Genomic DNA, 17,210 nt, shown 5'->3' with positions numbered 1-17,210 from the left:
TCATTAGCATCAGCATTACTCTGTTACATTTTAAAACATTATTTACTTCTTAGTTTTGCTAGGAAATCCTTAGGCAAAACCCCTTTCCATTTATTCCAGAATCTACAACATTGAAAAAGGATTGCAGCTTGGAAAAATATGTCAGTAATTTTAATCATACTAATAAGATACATGTTACATCCATGACATTTTTACTTATATACCAAATCATGACTTGGAGTTTATAAAAATTAGGAAACATTACTACATTAATCAATAGTAAAACAAAACAAAACAAACAAACAAACAAACAAAAAAAAAAAAACAACCCCAACCAAACCTTGTATCACTAGAAAACTGGTTAACAAAAAAGTTTCATAATCTATTTCTGCTTTAATCAAACAAAGATTTCATATGGCTTGTAGGTCGTGAGTCCACTAGATAGCCAGAATAAAACTAGCCGGTTATTATTCAGGGCTTCCAAAACCTGGCTGTGTATGTGACTCAACTAGGGAGTTTTTCTTTTAAAATACATGCTTATAGTTCCAACCCCAGACTTCTTACATCAGAGTTTCTATGACTGGGCTCCAAAATCCTTTTCCCCCCCAAAAAAACCTTTATTTTTGAAAAGCTCCACCACTTAATTCTTGTGGCAGACAGACTTTAAGATGACCTAGATTATTCCCTCCTCCTTGGGTTTATGCTTTGTGTAATCTCCTCCCCTTGGGAATGGAAAGGAACTGAGACTTGCTTCTAACCATCAGAATGCACCAAAGATGATGGGTTATAGCCTTCATAATTATCTTATACAAGATGATAACTTCTGCTTTAGCTACTAGTTTCTCATCCTTGTGGCCTTAATGAAGCCAGCTGGCATGCTGTGAGAGCCTATGGAGAGTCCACAAGGCCTTTAGACAATAGCTAGTAATGTGGAGACCTTAAGTTCAACAACCCACAAGGAACTAAATCCTGCCAACAATCATGTGAGCATGTCCCCTGTCGAGCCGCCAGATGAGAACCCACCCTTGACCAACACCTTGATTGTAACCTTATAGAGGATTCAGCCAATCCACTCCCAGACTTCTGACCCAGAAAAACTGGGAGATAATAAGTGTGTCTCTATAAGCAGCTAAGTCAGTGATTACATTGTTATGCAGCAGTAGATAACCAATACAATTCTGAAATGCAGTCAGGATTGGGAGCCAGTGTATAGAACATAGAGCAGAAGTAAGTTTGGTGTGTTATCCCACAATTTTTAGTAACTACTTATTAATTCTGATGGATGATGATGATGGATTTTTATAACTTTCCTTCAACTGTCAACCCCCAAAGAAAGTTATAAAAATCAATCAATTGCATAACTCTGGCTTATTTAACTTTTGGTCAAATATACACGGAAAAGCCACAACTAATTAGGGCTTAAAATTTCAGTGGACTTCATTCACTCTCTTCAATGATCATGGGGCTATTCTTCTGGAATATGGAGTCCCCCAAAAGCCTATTGATAACATAAAACTAAATTTCTTTTTTGTGTCCAGGAACCCAGAAGTCCTATGAGTTTGGCTAGTAATGAGATGAATCACTGGATAACAGAGAGTCTCCAAAGCTTTCCTGTAGTTGGTTTTTCATCCTAAAAAAGAATCTTAATATCATCAAAGAAAATTCAGTCATGTGGAAGTCAGAAACCATACTTGATTATTAATATTAAGTGTCATGTTTAGATTGAGAAAACTAAGTAACACTGATCTGATTTTAACTAAATATTAATTAAAGTCACTGGGTTGACTCAAAAATTTTAAAGTCCTCACATTTTCATTATCATCCCCATTTTGGAAATGAAGAGTCTGCAATTCAAAGGAGTTGTTAAAATAGTTTCTATTAGAATCACAAATAGGTCAGAATCGAGACAAAGAGGCAGTTCCATTGATTCTTACCCTTAGCTTTCTTCCCACTAGATTGTCTCTGCCTTTAATTGTTCACCACAGCATTAGGTCAGGCCAATTGCTTGGCATGTAATAAATTATAAAACACAATTTATAATAAACATATGTTATAATTTTGGTTTAAACAGCCAGTCAGAATTTGTATACACTGGAGACTAGAAATATTCACAAAGTTGTTATTAGAATATTAAGTAGAAACTAAAAACTGTATAAATATGTATGAATGTGAAAAGCTTATTTGTTTGAGCTCTATGTTCAGCATTATTTACTAACGACAATACATTTCCTTAAGAAGCTAGAAAACAATACATGTTTTGCCATCAGTAGTCTTTGAGTTCCCTTACTTGATGTAGCTGAAAAATGAGGTCTAAGAAAGTTTCCAAAGCCCAGAATGATGTTAAAGTTATGCTCTTTTACAAACAAGTGATCTTTTCAGCTTTAATGGGAAAAATACATCATTGTTAAAAGATAATATCGTCACATGGCAGCCAGAAAGGTGCAATAGCCATGATTTGACTTACCAAAAAACTGCCCCACAGAATGGGATAAAGAGCAAATACAGTTTGTTTTGTTGCTGCTGTGGTTGATGGTGAGAGTGAAGTAAGCTCAAGGAAACACCTCATTTTAAAAATAATAAGAGGGCTACATGAACACACTTAATGGAAAAATGACTGGACTTGATACGAGGGCTATTTTATGAGAACAGAACTAGAAGTTTTGAAATCCTTTGCCAAATCTTTTTCTGTTTCATCCACTCGCTTATTTCATGATGAAACTGCCAATTGTTCACATTCTTTCTTTCCTCTTTATTCAATTTTCAATAATATGAAAAGCATAGGGATAGCTACAAAAGTTAATGTTTTGCTTTGTGGCATAAATCTAAATAAAAGTAGTTTAGATATAGTTGATAATAAAAATTGTTTCTATAATAGTTTATTTTCAATGCAACTTATTCTTAGCATGTTCAAAATAAGCAAATTCATCTCTTTAAGCCAATATTTAATGTGGATTAGTATGCCAATAAGATCTGGGTGAATTAAAAATATGCAAAGTGCAAGACTGAAAATTAATGGGGGGAAAAAAACTCTTCCATTGAAAACACACACAATCATATGCACATACACACCCCCACACACCCAATTAAGATTCTTGGCCATTTAGACTGATCTATGACATTTAGATGTTTTGTTCCTCCTGGTGTGAAAAGTAGAGGAGAGTGTTCCTAGAATCTTCCCTTTTTTTTTTTTAAATATATGGAAAACATGTCTACAATCCCGATAAGAAGCAATTTCTCCTCATCTGAGAAATGATTAGAGGGAATATTTGTTACTGTTTACTAGGCACCCCCCTTCTAGAAAATTCCCGGTCTGCCCTTCATGCCTGCCTCATGGTTCTCCCATCGGCTCATGGGCCTGAGGAGCTTCATAGCTGATGTTTTCTGAAAAGGATGCTGGTTTATCTTCTTCCCGTTTTACAAGGTGAAAGAGAATGTCTAAGTAATACCACAGAGAGTCCGAACTGAATTTAGAGTTGGGGCAAAAAGCCTAGATGTGCAGCTCGAACCAGAGTGTTGATGTGAGAAGGAGGGGAATTCAGCCGGGTGGGATTTCCAAGACCCACTGACAAAAGTTCTCAGGGCAGTTACGCAGCATCCTTCATGTTGAAGCCTGTCCTTGTACCCTCACACAAGAAAAGCATCGGGTCACAGTTCATTCTGAAGAATCAACTCAGTGTCACAGGCTGATGACAAGCTGACATCTAAGGTCCTGGACAAGCGTTCTATGGGGATGCCCTCGCAGAGCGAGAGAGTTGCATCAGCAGAATGTCACTGACGGCTGTCACCAAATACACCAAACAGGGCAGAGCACTGCTCGCTAATGCTCCGACAGCCCCATAAATTGAGAATCCTGATGCCTTTCCTGAAGGCTGCAACAGAATATTGTGTTAAAGCAGTTTCTTGGTCCAGAGGTAGGTGGCTTTATAAAGCCCCTCAGAGAACAGCAGTGCCAGGCTTATGCCTAACAACAATGCTTGATCTTTTCCTAAGCATCTCTCTTTCGTGAACAGTTTTAGCCAAACTCCTATGACAGCACTTGTCACTTACTAGCCAGAAAGTAAGTGTAAACATAAATTCACTTATAGATGTGTATAGCACAGAAAGCTGATCTCTACTTTTATAGTAGTAAGGCAGTAATCAATAGCTAAGGAAGGAAAAATGCTGAATGATGGCAGTGGTCTTCACATAGGCTCTGAGTCAGAGACCTGGGATCTGGCTTCCTCACTTGCTGTATGACCTTAGGATATCATCTAACATTACTGAACCTCAGTTTCCACATCTTTAAAATGGGAACAATCAGAGTGCCTATTCTATGGGATGGTAGAAAGGATTCAATTAAATTGTATACATGAAGCACTTGGTACAGTGCCTGCCACATAATAAATTATGAAAAATGTTAGCTACTTTTATAATAATAACTATTATTATTACCAGTTATAATTAGGAAATGCTTTTCAAAAGTTATCACTTTGAATTTAATGCCATCTGATCTGGAAGTATAATAAGGGTATACAATTCCTACCGATTTAGTGAGTCAAACAGAAAACCAAAACAAATTGAATCATTCAACTGGTGAATTTAGAATTGCTGATGATTATAGCATTCAAGAAAGTTAGTGAAATACAAAAATTGCAACTGAACTGTTCTTGAAAATCCCCCAAATCAGTTTTCATTTGTCTGGCCTAATGGTGGTTAAGGCCTGTTCTTTTTAAACATGTATATTTAGACCTTCTAAAAAGGAAACATTGTGAAATATGGACAAGGAGGAGATGAAAGGTGTTAAAACAAAGAGAGCATGCCAAAATTATTCATGTTCCATCTCTGAATACAGAAAAGAATGCATTGCATTCACATATCGCTTTATGCTTTTTATGGAATGATAACCACATTGCCACTTCATTTCATTGTGCGCACACACACACACACACGGCACACACACACACACACACACACACAGAGGGGACCATGATGTACACATCCACCTCTTTGTACCCCAGCACTGATTCTCTTCTAAGTCAGCTCTGCTGTCAGAGCCCAGGTTGCATGCAGATGGAGGGGAAGGTATGCTGTTTGTACCAAAGTTATGGGTCCACTCCAAAAATTTCATTCAAAGGATAATCTGATTGGCAAAACTTGAGAGAGGCTGGTATATACATTTCTTTTATCATCTAATTCAAAAAAACTCCACAACACAACTTGGACACAACCACCAGTATCAAAGGTCCTAATGTAAAATAATTTGTGTTGAGTGTGTTGCATTCTGACAGTGCTATAAACCAGGAAGACAGTTTACTGACAATTCTGTGCTACCAGATACCAACCCAGGCCTCTGTCCAGCTTTACGTTGTCAACTCTTATGGAAACATGAGCAGTTACACAGCCTCAAAGGACGCTGAAGTTTGGATTGCAAAAGACAAGATGGACAGATTTTATATGTTCACTGCAGATTTTTTTTCTTGCCTTTTTCAAACTGCTGAGCATAATTTTTTTTAAGGCAGGAAATGCAACTAGTGTTTGTTTCTACCATGGCTTCTGTTTTGAGATTTCTTCTTTGTAGAAGAAATGTGTTGCCCAGCTGTCTAGAATTCCAATCAGGATATGGTTTCAGTATGAAATATATTGCAAAAGCAATTTTAGCTGGTTATAAACAGGAATAAAAATAAGACCGGGGTTATTTTATCTAATTTTTACCTACAGAGGGGGTGCTTTGGGTCAGTCTAATGGAGACAATATGAGCACCTGAGGTAAAATCTAGTACTATTCCCCCCCCCCACCAAGAAGGAGAGTAATTGTGAAAGGCAAAGGTGCACATTAGTGAGCAAGCAAGAGCTGTGAAGATTCTCAGAAATGAGTCATGTGGCCACTGGTCAAAAGTACTGCTGTCAACACTTAAAAGGGTGATTCAACCCAAGTTGAACTGCTAGAGAGTTTAATGATTCTCAGTAATACAATTTCTATGTGCAACACACACATGTAATTCAATAAATGTTAATTAAGAATTTCCTCTACGGAGACCCTTGGCTACTACTGGTTAATGGAGGAAGATTCAAGGGTGAGTCAGGTCTTACCTTATTAGATGGATTGAGATTTGTGTAAGAAGCAGATATTTCAACCAATATCCTATTTTTTTCAATCCAAACTTTCAGATTTTAGTGCTTGCAAAACATAATCACTGCGTACATTTTATAATACTCTCTCCAAAAGATGGCATTATATCTCTGGGTCTTGTAGGAAATGAAATTTTACAAGTTACATGAGTATGTACTACAGTAAATTCAACGGTCCAGTGAAATAGGAACCCAGGAGGAAATTATTTCTAATTTGGCCTTGAAAACTAAGGAATAATTTACCAGGTAGGAAGCTTGTGTAATGATATCACATTATTGTTTTCATTTGTAATTCTTTAAGGGTATATGTATTTCCTAATTTTTAATCCATTTACTCATTGATATATATTTTTCTAACACCTATGATTTTGACTCTTATGTTTTCTATCATTCAGTTACTCATTTATTTATCAACATATATCAAGTGTCTGTTATATGCCAGTAACACTTTTAGAAGTTAGGTTATTTTTCTTGCTTTTATTCTTTTATTATTATCTACTCCATTATTTTTAAAATATATATTTTTATTGATTTCAGAGAGAAGAGAGAGATAGAAACATCGATGATGACAGAGAATCATTGATTGGCTGCTTCCTACATGCTCCCTACTGGGGATCAAGCCCGTAACCAGGGCATGTGTCCTGACTAGGAATCAAACCATAACCTGGGTCATAGGTTAACACTCAACCACTGAGGCATATCGGCTAGGCTTCCTCTCCATTTTTAGTTTGCCATATTCCTCTCATTATTTATTTCACATAAACTATTAGTTGATCCCTCTATTCTACTTAATGTCATGTAAAGTATCTTTTGCTTCTCTGGTAATACTTGTTTACTTTTTTAACTTTCTTTTTGTCTCTTCAAAACTTTTATCATTATACATTCACAATGCTTACAGCACAGAATCAGAAATATTGGTAGAGATGAAAATAATCTCTGAAGTGAAGAAATCACTTACCTTGGTTGACGATAAATCTTAGTTTCTGTATTGTTGCCAGATTGCCACTAACTCGATATATTCCATCAACATCTAGACCTGAAAATAAAAAAGCATACTTTATATTTGCTGATATGAAAACTGAGATGGCAAAAGAAAAAATAATAAATATGGGAAGACAGTAGTAAATCAAATACCTTCCTCGCAAACATATTTCTATGTCCTAAACCAAGCAATCTTCAGTATTTTAATCCCAAAAGACTAATCATGAACTTCAGTGACAGTTAATGATCAACAAACTTGAATCTAGTCGAAACATAAAAGAGCAGTAGGTAGCATGGGATTTCACAGTATAGTTCAGATTCATTCCCAAGGAAAATATAGGCATAGGCATAAAATTGAGGAGGGGGGGGCAGGGAATAAGAACCTTCAGTATTATTGCCCCTTCTTGGAAAGATAGAATAACCCAAGGCATTTGTGAAGTCTTAGTTTTTCCCTTCCTTCCTTCCTTCCTTCCTTCCTTCCTTCCTTCCTTCCTTCCTTCCTTCCTTCCTTCCTTCCTTCCTTCCTTCTCTTCTTTCCTCCTCTTGTCTCCCTTTTTCTCTTATCACTCTCTCTCCCCTACCTCCAGTTTCTATCCTATCCTGTCCTATCCTACCCTACCCTGTCCTGTCCTATCCTGTTCTAGTCCATTCTCATTTTCCAGTGCCACAACAGCATGACATGTATTGACCTGGTTATTTCAAACTGCAGTATAAAATTTTTATTCCAGATGTATAATTACTTTGACATTTCTAGTGCATTACAGGTAAGGGGTGCTCTGTTATGGGAGAAAAAAAATAAAATGAATCCTTGACAAAATTTGTTCCAGATTATTTTAAAACTGGTTACCTATAATTCAAAATAACGTATGCTGGCAGTGGCTTTAGATGACCAACCACTTGTTTTCCACACATCTATTACAGCAGCTAGTGATTTCTAACACCAGGTCATCAAAATGATGAAGAAACAGGAAAATTAAAAGAGAAACACATTCAAACACTATCATTATCCCTAAAAATGTTGATAATATAATTTTAATGCCAAGAGTATATATTCTCTGATGTGTCTGTGCCCTTGGAGAGGCCTGGGTGAGAGTGCCAGCAATGCAGAGGTCACGGACTCAGCAGTTTCTCTAAGGTGGCACAGCACCATGGCTGAACATTGTAATCTGGTATCGTAAGTATTAAATACATTGGTAGAAATTATTGTGATAGTGTAGCAGAATAAAGGCTCTGTAAAGCTCAGCTGACATAAAATGAGCTTCTTTATTAATTTAACATGGCTTTATTTTACAAAATTTATTGTAGGAAATGTCTGTCATTGTACAAAGTATTTCATCAGTGGGTTAGGGTAGAATCACATGACATGTAATACTGGTATTAACAGCATAATTCAAAACAAAAATATTCATTATTTTTATTTTAGTTAGTATTATTACTTTTGAATCATTCATTATTTTTATAAGACTTTACCTTTTTAGGGCAGTTTTAGGTTTATAGCAAAATCGACAGGGAGGTACAGAGATTTCCTCTGCCCCCACACAAGCATAGCCTCTCTCATATCAACATTCTTCCACCAGAGTAGCACACTTATTACAACTGGTGATCCTACATTGATACATCATAATCATTCAAAGTCCCCTGTTTACATTAGGATTCAATCTTGCACAATGACATGTATCCACCATGATAGTATCACACAAAGTATGTTCACTGCCTTAAATGTTCTTATGCCCTCACCTAATCATCCTCACAATGGTGCTTACCCTTCCATGTAATAAAGTATGGAATAACTTGGGATAATGTCATTAAAATTGAATAGCTAGTAGCAAATGTATTAGTTGATGTGATTTAAAACATATATATTGTTATTGATTTCAAAGAGAAAGGGAGAGGGAGAGAGAGATAGAAACATCAATGATAAGAGACAATCATTGATTGGATGTCTCCTGCATGTCCCACACTGGGGATTGAGCCACAACCTGGGCATGTGCCCTGACTGGGAATCAAACCATGATTTCCTGGTTCATAGGTCAATGCTCAACCAATGAACAACACCAGCCAGGCTAATTGGTGTGATTTTTGTAGTTCTAGAATAATCTAATAATAAGTTACCAAGTTTGTCCTTTCCTGAGAACTATGAATATGTGAGGAATTAGAATAAGTTTGGACACCTATTTGTATGTATTGAAAATGTTTAAGACATATCTATTATAAAAACCAATACATTCTTCTTTCCTGATGCACAAAATAGCTCCATTAATCAAAAGTACTCCAGTATGTTTGCTTTTAAGTATACCGTACATCTGACAACTTAAATGTGACAATTATCTTAATTAAAATGTTTCTAATATTTGATTCCTAGTCTTGGTATAGAACCACACTGGTCTTCAATTTATGCACAATGACTCAGAACTTTATAATTTATTAACAACTTCTTTCTTGTTTTGTCATTAGGTAGTATTTGGTACTTAGTTTTAAATATAAATTTTAAGTAATGTAATATATTTTAAAAATATTAAAACTTAGCATTCAAGTAAGTGTGTCCCTTTCAAAGTTTTCCCTGTTGGGAGTATGTTTGATTTTTCTGAACATGTAGTCGTTAAGGAAAGTATTTTGGAATTCCCTAAAATCACCTTTAGAGGCTCCATATTGTCTATAGAAAAATGGTCATCATGGCAAGTTCAGCGACTTTGGTAATGGTTTTGAATTTGGAAGTAGTCAAGAGCCATTCAGAACCACAAATAGTGAATACTGTCATCTGGCTTGCCAATACAAACCAAGTTTGGCCAAAAGAAAGTGGTCCTGGTTTTTTTCCATGAATTATCAGTTACTCGGAAGGAATTTGAGTAACAGAATATTTTAGAAAATAAAAACATCAATGGAATATATAGATCTACATTCTCCAAATAAGAATCCTGTTTTCTAAAGAATTAGTCAAATTAGCCCTACTTAAAATAATGCTTAAAGATGAGATGTCAACATCTACAATAAAAATGAGAAAAATTACTATACATATTTTTATAAATAATGTTTGTTTTCTTAATTAGTTGGACCCTTAGCAGAGGTTAATAGTAAATACAATTACTTGAATTCCAACATATTCTTATTGTAAATAGGACCCTTCTTAAACCTCACTTTAATATTCATCTTCCTTCATAGGAGATACAAAATCAAGTGCATTTGTATTTTGAAGCTAGGACTTTTCCTTTTCTAATGTTATTTTATGTTATTGAAATGCATATGCATATGTTATCTAAAGTTATAAACTAAATTTCAATTACTGAAATTCTTCAGTATAAATTTAAAATATAACATAAGAAGTACCCCCTTGGTTTACCATAAATTTCAGTGGAAGGTTTTTTTTTTTTTTTTAGTTTTTGTTTTTAAGTTCAGTAATCAAAAACATTTGAAAGAGCAGTATGTTAGATATATTATGTATGAGCAATTGAAAAGCATTATACTGTTTAAACAAAGCAGCCTCATCCTAAATTAATAACCCAATTTTCTTTTGGGATAAAAGGAGGGAGGGCTGGGAATGACGACAGGGCGGGTAACTCAGACCAGTGCCACCACTGTGGTCATAGAACTAAGTCACAGCAGAGAAAGTGCTTTGTGGCTTAACATAAAAACCAGAAAGTAAAAGGGAGTAAAGCAAACCATATTGGATGCAATTTAAGTCTAACTTGACACAACTTCAAGCCCTTCAGACTCAGAGATATCCATACTATTTATCTTGTGAAGGTTAACAATCTCTGACATTAGTAGCTCCTGCTTTAAATGGCTCATGCTCCCCTGCTATCATACTTTTTAAATTACATAAATAGAGTGAAAATGACAAAGTACATATTAAAAAGGAGTGTATTACATTTTGCAAAATAATCTGGAACATATCAGTGAATTTTAGCAGTTATAAATTATATAGGGGCAGTCTTGAAGTTGATTAGCTTTCCCCTGAATGGTTCACAGAATGGCAAACCCAAAGTCCTGGGAATATTCCCCAAATTGCAATGATTCACGTGCCATCCTCTTTTTTGCTCCAAGAACTTTAAAAGTTATGCCAAACCAAACCAATGTAAATTGGTGGATTTGGACATCCTTTTCATGACCACATTATCCTTGCTGGATTGGAAACTACTTATTTTGGAAATATAATTAGACCTCTTATGATTTTTAAATGAGCAACGTCTTTAAGGTATCCATGTTGTACTTTGGTGGTGTTTGGAGTAAAATTACTTTGAGAGGTACTTCTTTCAAGAAAATACCATGACTGTGAATGCTGACAGGAATTTTGCCTGTTATGCTAAAAATATTTTGGGAACACGATGACACTAAGTCATTTTACATTAAAAAAAAAATCAGACTAGCATTAATGGCAGCGGTGAAAAATCTCTGAAGAAATCCACATTCACCCAAATGTGGATTTTGTTCGTCATCAGCTGACCTTCTTAAGTTTCAAAATAGTGTTTACCACTGACAGGAATCACCAGGTATTGCTTTAGTGGATTTTCAAAAGTCTTTTCGCTCTTTTACTTTTGAAGAAGTGTGGACTACAACAGACACACAATTAGGAGTGATTAGACCAAATGGTGGTCTAAACCCAATGGAAAGAATGCAGCTGTCATGAGTAATTCCCACCATAAATTTAAGACACTTTCCAAAAAGAAGTCTAAGAGACCATCACTGTTTTCAGAGTTAACTGGCTTATCTGCCAAAATAAGGACAGTTTTTAACAATGCAGATGAGCCTGTTAAAATTAGGTAGCATTCTTGGTAGCTTGAAGGATGGATAAACCACCAAGATGTGGAGTTTGAGTCTGGTTGAGAGGTGTGTCCCCAAAGCCTGCTTGTTTTTCTGGAACATTAAAAAAAATGCATCTGAACCTCTGGAGTCTGAAATGTGGGCTGGGAAATTTGCACAAACAGTCCCACTCTTGAGATTTATGGCACTTCCCAATTCCCAGGAGGCCAGGGCTACCGCAAGAACAGTCATTCTCGCAATACTTTGGTCTTCTCTTTTCCCTCTGGCAAGAACTAGTGAGTGCAGGAACACCCAGGCTGCCCCCAAAGACTGCTGCACATTTCTTTCCAGTCTTTCTGGAGGTCCTGCTTGAATTTAGAGCTCAATATGAGGGGAGATTTTGTATCATTCTGAATGGCACAAATTTCCTTCTCTAAATGAGTGCTTCCAATCTTTTATGGCTAACTTAACTGTTCACACACTTTTAAGTTCAATGACCGAGAGTACAGGATACCATTTGAATCTCTTTCTAAATTTCATTTCTACTCTGTGGCAATGGCTGGTATCTATGCTGCATCTATTGCTGACTTTACTTAACTATTACTAATTTCTTGGGAGATGTCTAGCCTTCAAGAATGATTACCTCCAGAAATACTTCACAATTCTGATTTTCAAACCAGATTAATTTTATTCTGTATAAAACCTTATGACTTTATAATAAAAATATTTTAAGCAGATTTTTTTTTTTACCATAAAGGCAATGTACTTCCTTGGTAAAAGTGAAAATTAAACCACACAAAAGACTATACAATGAAAATTAAGTACCTACTCTAACCTGTTGTTCAAGGATAGTCTTTGTTAACAGTTCTGCTTTAGTTCCTTTTGTTGTTACTGATTTTATGTTAATGTCAATTTTCTCCTTATTAATTTATTAACTTTGAATGGTATTTATTGACTCCCTATCAGAAAAGAAAGAGTTTAGTGATAGTTACTACCCCTTATCCATATACCCTCTTTCTCTTTGTATTATTAGTTACATTTGTCTATTTCTATTTTTTAATATATCAAATTACCTGTTGCTATTAAAAAATAAGGAACTTGGTACATTTACTCTTCCTTCCTCTTGTCCTCTTCCTCATCAATTCCAATTTTATTCTTTGTTATTATTGCTTGTAATCTCAAATTTAGAATATTTTACCTTATCCTTTAAAAATATTTTATGACTTATCTATGGATTAATATGAGTCACTATTTTTTAAAGAAGTGAGATTGAATTCAACATTAATTTTTGTTTCACAGAGATCTTCCAAAAGTCAAGGTCTAATATGTCCTCTTCTTCACCCTCTCTAGGTTTCTTATATTTTCAGTTTAAGTGCTATTCAATAGGACTTTCTGTGATGATAAATATTTTCTATATATTAACTATCCAAGCCAGTAGTCATTGGCCACATATGGCTGGCTGCTGAGCACTTGAAATGTGGTTAATGGAACTGAGTAACTAAATTTTTCTTTTATTTAATTTTAAATAACAACCACATGTGGCTTATGACTACCATATTGGACAGTGAGGCTCTAGCTCAGAGTCAACTACTGTTCCTTATATTCCACTGTTACTCTTTCTTGAATTTACTTTTGTGTTCTTTTTTCATAAAATTGTATAATTAGTTTTTCTTACTCTTCCATCTGAATGACTGTTTTCTGTTGCTTCATAATTAATTGCTGATTTGAATATTTATTTGAGTTTCATAATCTTTTACTTTGCTAATTTTGAAAAATAATGTTCCATTATCTTTTAGCACTGCTGCTATTAGGTCTGACATCAAATTGATTCTCGATGGTTTGTAGGTAAATTGCTTTGTCTCACAGGATTAAAAAAATAAAAATATTTAAACTTGTGGAAGTAAAATTTCACTCAGATATACCACGTCTTGCCTCTTTCAACCAGAAAACATTATATCCTATCCTATATAATAAAGAGGTAATATGCAAATTGACCATCACGCCCTCACAAGATGGCTGCCTACAACCACGCCAGCAGGAGGGTTAGTGAGGGAAAACCAAACGACTGAACAGGCAGGCTGTGTGGGGTGACCAGGGGGGTTAGTGAGGGACAACCAAACAACTGAATGGCAGGCTGTGTGGGGTGACCAGGGGGGTTAGTGAGGGACAACCAAACAACTGAATGGCAGGCTGCGTGGGGCAACCAGGCCAGCGGGAGGGGCGGGGGGGAGGCTGTGAGGAGCAACCAGGCCAGCAGGGGAGGCAATTGGGGTAACCAGGCCAGCAGGGGGACAGTTGAGGGTGACCATGCTGGCAGGGGGGGCAGTTAGGGGCAACCAGGCTGGCAGGGGGGCAGTAAGGGGCAACCAGACCAGCAGGGGGGCAGTTAGGGGTGACCAGGTTGGCAGAGGGGGGCAGTTTGGGAGCGACCAGGTCGGCAGGGGGGGCAGTAATGGGTGACCAGGCCAGTGGGGGGAGCAGTTAGAAGTAACCAGGTTGGAAGGGGGGGCAGTTAGGGACAATTAGGCTGTCAGGCAGGTGAGCTATTAGGAGCCAGTGGTCCAGGATTCTGAGAGGGATGTCCGACTGCCGGTTTAGGCCCGATCCTTGGGATCGGGCCTAAACCGGCAGTCAGACATCCCCTGAGGGGTCCTGGATTGGAGAGGGTGCAGGCTGGGCTTCGCCCTCCCCGTGCACAAATTTCATTCACTGGGCCTCTAGTGTGTACATATATATGTTTATTGATTTCAGAAAGGAAGGGAGAGGGAGAGAGAGACAGAAACATCAATAATGAAAGAGAATCATTGATGGGTTTCCTCTTGCATGCCCCACACTGGGGACGGAGTCCACAACTCAGGCATGTGCCTTTGACTGGAATTAAACCCGGGACCCTTCAGTCTGCATGCCAACGCTCTATTCACTCAACCAAACTGGCTAGGGCAGAAAACATTTTCTTATCCTTCCCTCTATTGTCTCTCTTTTCTCTACATCTAGAACTTCTTTAGAATGACTATTGTTCAATTATCAAATTACACATATGATTGAAAATTAATTAGGATAAATAATAGTCATGAGTATTTCTGCATTTGAACACATCTCTTGCACACCTTAACTGGCTTCAATATTAAATAGATAGGCTGAATGAAAGGCTCCTATAGAATGAATGGTGGTGAGTAGTCACTAGGCTAGAGGTTCTTCAGTTACCAAAGGAGGACATTAGTTGGGATATGGAATACTTTAACTATTTTGCTCCAAGGCAAAGCTCTCTTACACAGGGTCTGTTGTAGAGGACCTGAGATGCCTCATTCTCTACCACCTTCCTCCTCAAATGCCAGCATCCATCCTCTCCTCTGGTTTTGTGAAACCCGCTCTCAGGCTCCAGCCGCTGCTGCAGGTGCTTCCTCGGTGCAGGATAAATGGAGAAGCACCCCGCTCTCCCAGATGTTAGAGCTAATATTTAGTAAATTACTTTCTTTTATCATCCACTTGCCAATTTCTGCTCTTTTTTATTCGTTAACTCCAAATTTTGATATTCTCTAGGACATCCCCGGAAAGAACTGTGCCTAATTACGGTGTCTGGGAATGGTGTTTCTTCTGCTTTAATTTCTTCACTTGTTTGATCCCATCTGCTTTCTGTCTTCCTGGAATTTCTATTTCTGGTCTGCTGATGGCACCTTTTCTGTTTTCAGCACCATTATTGTATGTTTTTTTTTCAGCACATCTTTTCTATTATTTCACTGGAAATTTTTTTTTTTTTTTGAGTAAGGAGAATCAGACATTTTTTTCTTAGTCTGACTAAGTTAAGGCCTGTATTGTCTGTCATTAAGATATACTTTTTAATGCTAACCACAAACGTTTTGTTGGATTGTAAAGATACTGCTATGTAATAATTTCATTTTTTGGCCGCTGGGACATAAATGACCTCTGATTAAATTATGAATATTGAAATACTAATTATATGTCTCCAATTCTAATGTTGGGAGAATGTTAATTCAGGGTTAAGGATCAGTGTACCATTCCTTTCTCTCTAAGATCAATAAAAAATATGTCCTCAGATGAGAATTAAAATATACATATATACAGTATCAAACAGAGAATCTTGAATCAGAAGGAGGAATGTTGGTTTTTTCAAGGACTTTTCATTGAAAAATTGGGTGGTTAAGAACATTATTAAAGCCCCTCCCCCAAATGGTTTAAGCTGTTATACTAGAAAATACTATCGATAAGACTTCCAGTTAAAATTTTTGTCTAGTCCTGGCCAGTTTTTCTCAGTGGTTAGAGTCTTGACCCACAGCCAGAAGGTTCTCGGGTTCAATTCCTGATCAAAGGCATGTACCTAGTCAGAGCACCTGCAGGAGGCAGCCAATCAATGTGTCTTTCTGACATCGATGTTTCTCTCTTTCTCTATCTCTTTCTCTATCTCTCCCTCTTTCTCTCTCTCTCCCCCTCTTCCTCCTTCCCTTACACTCTAAAAGAAAATCAATGGAAAAAATATCCTCAGATGAGGATAAAAAATTATCTATCTATCTATCTATCTAATTATCTATCTATCTATCATCTATCATTTGTCTATCTCATATTTTCTATTCTGCCAGGTCCTGACCTTTCAACCAGCCTTGTCCTTTTTGGGAGCCTGAGGAGACAAACTTAAAATTGGAAGCAGAAAGGACAAAATATCCTGAGTGTTAAGTACATTACTGGTTATATTCTTAGTGATTCTGTCTTGTACCACTTATACCTTGAAAAGATATATGACAATAGTAGTTGGGCATTGTGTATAGGGGGAAAGGCTGGCTATATTGTTTTTAACTATTATTAAATATTCTTGTGTAGTTATATTGTTGGAAACATTTTGGAAAACCATTTATTGCATTAGTTTCCCATAACTCCAATTCTTTCTAAGTGGGATATTGGCCACTTTAATAAATAGAGGCACATCACACTGGATTCTTTAAATGTTACCAGGAACACAAAAACCATCTGTCCTCAATATGCACAGTCATTCCTCATTTTTAAAAAATTTCCTCCTTATAGTTATACTTAGTTCTTGCCTTAATATTTCACAAATTTCAAGTATAGAGATACTTATCCACACCATTAGAGTCCAGAAACATGGAGAGTAGTGTATAAAAAGTCTTGTGAAAATTCAAATCACTACTGAGGACTAGATCCTAGTTTCCATTTGCTATGATTCTTTTATGTGTCAGGCTTATTTTCATATATAACTTCCATACATTTAATTCTACTTGTATGCCACTCAGACTTACTACTGGACCAATTGCCTTTAAAATCATGCCTTCTAACTTAGGGATTACTAAATGATAGGCAACTAAGGGAAAAGACAAAAGAAAAACAAGCTAAAACATGGTAAGTGTGATATAGATGAGAGCCATTTGTATATGCTGC

The 17,210-nt window shown here is 36.6% G+C and overlaps 1 protein-coding gene across 2 annotated transcripts in view; it reads right to left on the bottom strand.

Moving 5' to 3' along the window:
• Positions 1–17,210, bottom strand: part of ARHGAP15 (Rho GTPase activating protein 15) — a 648,004-nt gene that overhangs the window by 197,479 nt on the left and 433,315 nt on the right. For both annotated transcript variants that reach the window (XM_008143494.3, XM_054722880.1), the window contains exon 11: positions 7,045–7,122. In XM_008143494.3, coding sequence (XP_008141716.1) covers positions 7,045–7,122 — 78 coding nt within the window. The remainder of the gene's footprint in view (positions 1–7,044; positions 7,123–17,210) is intronic.

The sequence above is a fragment of the Eptesicus fuscus genome, chromosome 11 (assembly GCF_027574615.1).
Source record: "Eptesicus fuscus isolate TK198812 chromosome 11, DD_ASM_mEF_20220401, whole genome shotgun sequence".
NCBI classification, from domain to species: Eukaryota; Metazoa; Chordata; class Mammalia; order Chiroptera; family Vespertilionidae; genus Eptesicus; species Eptesicus fuscus.
Note: the sequence above shows the minus strand (reverse complement) of the source record. Positions and strands in the feature narration are given on the sequence as shown.